Source organism: Helianthus annuus, chromosome 17 (assembly GCF_002127325.2).
Source record: "Helianthus annuus cultivar XRQ/B chromosome 17, HanXRQr2.0-SUNRISE, whole genome shotgun sequence".
NCBI classification, from domain to species: Eukaryota; Viridiplantae; Streptophyta; class Magnoliopsida; order Asterales; family Asteraceae; genus Helianthus; species Helianthus annuus.
In genome coordinates this window covers 185466524-185471468 of record NC_035449.2, presented here as the reverse complement: position 1 = coordinate 185471468, position 4945 = coordinate 185466524, and the positions used below count along the sequence as shown (strand labels likewise).

The 4945-nt window shown below is 36.1% G+C and overlaps 1 protein-coding gene across 5 annotated transcripts; it reads right to left on the bottom strand.

Moving 5' to 3' along the window:
- Positions 1-312: 312 nt before the first annotated feature.
- Positions 313-4448, bottom strand: LOC110941295. 5 transcript variants are annotated; one of them, XR_004885451.1, is made up of 8 exons: positions 4078-4442; positions 3658-3772; positions 3129-3216; positions 2814-3033; positions 1497-1752; positions 1286-1368; positions 1079-1177; positions 313-731 (listed from the first exon to the last, which is right to left on the bottom strand). XR_004885451.1 is itself a non-coding variant. In XM_035986417.1 (4 exons), exons 2-4 carry the CDS (start codon positions 2903-2905, stop codon positions 1366-1368), a joined length of 351 nt encoding a protein of 116 aa, XP_035842310.1. In that variant the 5' UTR covers positions 2906-3772; positions 4078-4436; the 3' UTR covers positions 1188-1365. The 5 variants fall into 5 exon arrangements, 1 of the variants encoding a protein (XP_035842310.1); XR_004885450.1 differs by having other exon boundaries at positions 3129-3772; positions 4078-4448; XR_004885449.1 differs by having other exon boundaries at positions 2814-3216.
- Between the last annotated feature and the right edge of the window lie 497 nt (positions 4449-4945).

The window sequence follows — 4945 nt, the reverse complement described above, 5'->3', positions numbered from 1 at the left end:
CGCGCGTTGCGGCGGAGTCGAGATTGGGTAGAAATGTTTCGGTCGGAATTGGAACGGGTCAACTACTGACCAACCAATTCAACAACCGCAGTTCAGTCAGGAGATAAGTAGGATTTTGGTCAATTTGTTCGAAATCAGTTTATTTGCGCGTAGACATATCGCCAGGCACGCGCGCCATGCTGGGCGGATATCAAACATGTTTCAAGCAAGTTGGTTTTCATTTTTTGATCAAAATTTCAAGCCATTAGCTACAAGGCACTCGTGTGCAGTATGTGAAGTATACATTACTTGATTTGTCTTTTAAAGATCAAGTTTGTAACCACATGTTTTTAACTCAATTGGTGTGAACTGTTATTTCCACAGTATCAAAGGTAATAACTTACAACACTTATCCATGCCAACTTTAGGCTATAAAAATGAATATACCATTTCCAAAAAAAAGAGCGTTTTTGTCATCTTCCATTGGTTCTAAAAACAGGCCCTGCATTCTCCAACAAAAGCACTACATACAACCTATAATACAAACACTACATACAACCTATAATACAAACAACCCGATACGGTTTAGAAACGGGTCAGAATGATGACCGAAGGCATTCCAAAGCTTGACAAGAAATTGAGTGAAAAAAATACCAATCATCTTGCCACGGATCACCCGATAATCTTTACGTTATCACCCGATATTCCCGCGCGTTACGGCGGAGTTGGCAGGACTGAAACATAATTCAAACCTAAAAATAATTAAAAAATAAGGGTATATAAGTTGTGTGTGTATATATACACATATAATGAAACATATGTATGATTGCAGTGGGAAGTGTAGTCAAATTCTAAGCACATCAAGCCACCCCTTTTTTGACAAAGAAAGTCACAACCATTAGGCACTCCGCTGTACTACCACTTTTGCTCAAAAGCAACCAGTTTCTTGACAACCTAATACACTTTAGTAAGATACTATTGAAAAAAGTTTTTTTTATACATGGAAATACATATTTACAAAATTTTTAGTTGCGTGTGCAATTTCTACTAATGCGGTACCAAGTGGACCCTAAGGTTCGCCATCAGTTGTATCTAATACCTGTGCCAAAATCTCCAAGATTAAATCAATGAACAAAGCTACATCTGTCTAATCTAATTAATTGTGAGCCTTGGCTAAGAAAGCTTCAAAGTTGACAACCTGATGACAAATAATAAACAAACATTAATAAGTGAATAAAGCGAACTACCATAATTAAGGCAAGAACAAACAAATATTAAAAAATAAAAAAGAGCTGGATAAACCGACCCAGTTTAGAGGCTCAAACTGCAGCTAACGTCAAACAAAGGGCACATCAAATTACTATGAATGTACGAAATCGATATTCATTACTGGAAATATGAAAACAACAAAAAACTGATCAAATCAACTATATAAAGATCAATTGAACATGTAATTATCCTTTATCAAACATAAAAATATTAAAAAAAAATAATACCAAAGTTTGAAGAAAGTATACCCCAAAGTTTAACTGTGTTATCACACCCACCAAAAGCCTGCTTTTGTACAGGTTCAAAAGTACCAGATCCAACCAGAGCCCAAGGAGCCATTGACGGAGCCCATGAAACCGATGTGACTCAAATTGGATGAGCCTGGGTGATCCGTGTGGTGTCCCACCGACCATCTGACTTGTTTGTATGAACTGTGATCTTCCCATCAGAAAAGCCGTGAGCCAAGCAGAGACCAAGCTCATGTAGGACCGACGTTTCTTTAGTCTGATAACGATATATAAACCATGAGTCACAAGCATAGAAAAGTAGATACCCATACCCGGAATCTGATCCAGGCATCATGATCCATGAGGCAGACAAAAAGACAAATTTTAAGGATTCGCGAACATACGATGTAGATACTCTAGTGTGGTCCGCGTATCATTTATCATGGGAAGGACCTTTTTTTATTTGTGTATTGTTTTTTATGAGCACAAATGAAAAAACATTTTTTTCTCGGATGTGTGAGTAGAAAAGGCACATACTCGAATCTAATTTGCGTATCATTTATTACGGTTGGACGAGAAACAATTTTTTAGGGATATGCCAATGCAAAAGGTAGATACTCGAATCTAATTCGCTTATCAATTGGTATGCTCATACCCGCGTAAGAATAAGATACAATACCTATACTATTAGGCTATAGCCTATACAGTGTGGGGTAGCGGCCCATGCCATGTGTGCATGATGGCACCCCCAACACCGCCCCACGTCAGCCAAAGCAATGGCGGGGGTGAAAGGAAGGAGAGGAGGGGTCCATCGTGGTTTAGACTTTAGCCAATCAGAATCGTTTTTATATTCTAATTTCTTTTTCTTTTTTTAAATAGTTAAAGGGGGCTTTAAAGGGGTGTTATCCCACAGCGTGCAAGTTAACGATAAAGCCACTCGCTTATGTGGCGCGACCCACACCATATAGTCTTAGTGAAGAAAAGGTAGGGGAAAGGTGAAAGCACGCTCTATTTACATTTGTATGTTCCATTAAATGCGAGTGGATGAATTTGTGAGTTTGTCACAAAGGAATGTAAGGGTCTCAGGTGATTTGTTTCACAGTTTGGTAGTTTTGGCTAGAACCATGACACTAAACTGTCTCTACTCGGTTTCAACTTCTTAGCCATGCCAGAGCAAGACCGTGAAAACCAGTTTGAATCAAACTCTCATACTTGATTTAATATCTCTTAAATAAAAACCGAACCATAGTTTGGGACTTGGGTCATGGCTCCATGATTTCAACCAGTTCATGTTCAATATGATCATAATCAAAATGAAGTTAAAAAAAGAAGACTAACCCTTTAACAAGCTCAACAAGTTGCGGCTCTTCCTCTCGGAGTTTGACTATTTCATCCGACGTTGGCTCGATCGCCTGCGAAGAAACCATCATTATAGACTCCAACTTCTCAACCTCTTTTTTTTTGCTTTCTCAGTCTTCATATAATCAGCCCTCTTAAGCTCCATTTTCCTCAATTGTTCCACCCTCTTTGCATGCTCAATCTTTGAACTCTCCATATTCTACAACCCCAACAAAAAAGAAAACAAAGAAACAAACACAGACTATTATTATAAAACAAACAAACAAGCAATGTCCTTTCCCATATGACATTCACCTCACTTTTCCAAAGTAGGACCAAATCGAGCACCAACGCCTACAAACTCTTCTTCTTCATTATCACCAATCCAAGTAGGCACTTTTAACTATTATTCAACAATTCAGCAAATAACAAGAAAACCTAGACTATTATTGTAAAAGATCATTCACATCAAAAAAGTCAAATTTTCATATTGCAATTCATATTCAATTGTAAGTTAAATTGATCACATAAACATCCAATCAACTTGTATCAACTTTTCTTTCATCTAGTTTTTTAGTACGTATAGGTATGAACCTATGAATCAGAGCCATTTTAAAATAACGTTAATAAAAGTTTTTTATAAGATCAGCCACTTTCACCTTAACTTACAAAATGATTACAGCCCGTAGAGACGTTGAGTAAATAGTGGTCACACATACCTGTATTCTAGTTATACGGGTTGATATCTTTGACACAATCGCATCAATTCAACCCACAAACCCAATGCCACCACTAACTCAAATATTATCCAATAAATTTAATAAAATGAAACATTATTAAGCACCTGCTAGTGGATTTGAGTTGCTCTCCGAGCTGCTTAAACTTGGGATTCCTCATGTTCTCAAAGCTGGTCACTATGTTCTCTTTATGATCCATTCCTTTTTTTTTTGACAACGTCACTGCATATTTGTGGACAGATTAACACAAATTCATACAAAGCTAAATCAACTTGTAACAAATATGAAATCTTTAAACAAACCCTAAAAACTTGATTAAATAAATTAGCAAAAAAAAAATTGAATCATATGAGGTCAGATGTCAATTTTTAATGTTGCGAATGCATGTTGATCTGGAACAATACTTGAAAGCAATCCAAACGCAATTCATTATGATCAAATTGATTAAACAATTAGCTTCAATTTCATTTTTACAGACAAAATGAAACCAGATATCTAGACTATGAAAGAAATAAAGAACGATTTACCTACTGGATCTCTCTTGGATTTCGACATCTTTGAAGAACCTTTTAAAGTTATTGAATATCAACGGAAGAAATAAACCCTAACGATTTGGATGCTTTTTGTTGCTAGGGTTTAAAGGCCATGGCTTTTTGCACAACTCCTTAACACACTACCACGGTTTCATTCATCAGGTGATACACTGCGACGGGACTGGAGTCAGAGATTTGGAAGAGAAAGAAAGAGAAAATGTTTTCTGAGCTCTGGAAAGGTGATCGGTCTCTATTTCTGCTAGCTACTTGAAGCGTCAACAAAGGTGCAATGTCAAGATTGCCCTCTTGGCGTCTTAAAAGTTTGGTGAAAGCACCAATTCAACCCCTCTAGAAAAGCTTTATTTTCTTGTTCATGTTGCTATAAAACTTGTACGTTATATAAAATTACATTTGTGTACATGGGAAATGCTTATATATAGTATATAGATAATATCATTTTGTTAGAATACTCGGTATTAATATTTTAAATTATATGTATTTTTTAATGTCATGGTTAAAAATATTAAGTTAAAACTTTTAGGTTCAAATAATGCTCATTCACAATTTTGAGCTATTTTTAGTAAGCCCAAATTCACAGTTAACCGATCATAACCGACCGCTATAACCCTTAAAACCGAATGACCGATTAACTATAACTACCATAACCGATTGGTTATGGTTATAATTTTTCATTAACCGACATCTTGATTATGATTATGGTTTTAACCAAAAACCGACTTATACACACCCCTGATTTTTTTAATAAAGTAGTCAATCACTTTAACTTATTACACGAAATGTTAAAAATGGTTAAAAAGGTACAATCCAAAACCACGAATCTACATATCTAACCCAGGTTTGA

Bases quoted from the DNA above. Each gene is read 5' to 3' on its own strand.
- LOC110941295 (XM_035986417.1), bottom strand. From the start codon at position 2,905: ATGATGGTTTCTTCGCAGGCGATCGAGCCAACGTCGGATGAAATAGTC. The intron at 1,753-2,813 runs GTTAGTCTTCTT...TATCGTTATCAG, and splicing joins CTTGTTGAGCTTGTTAAAGG to ACTAAAGAAACGTCGGTCCT.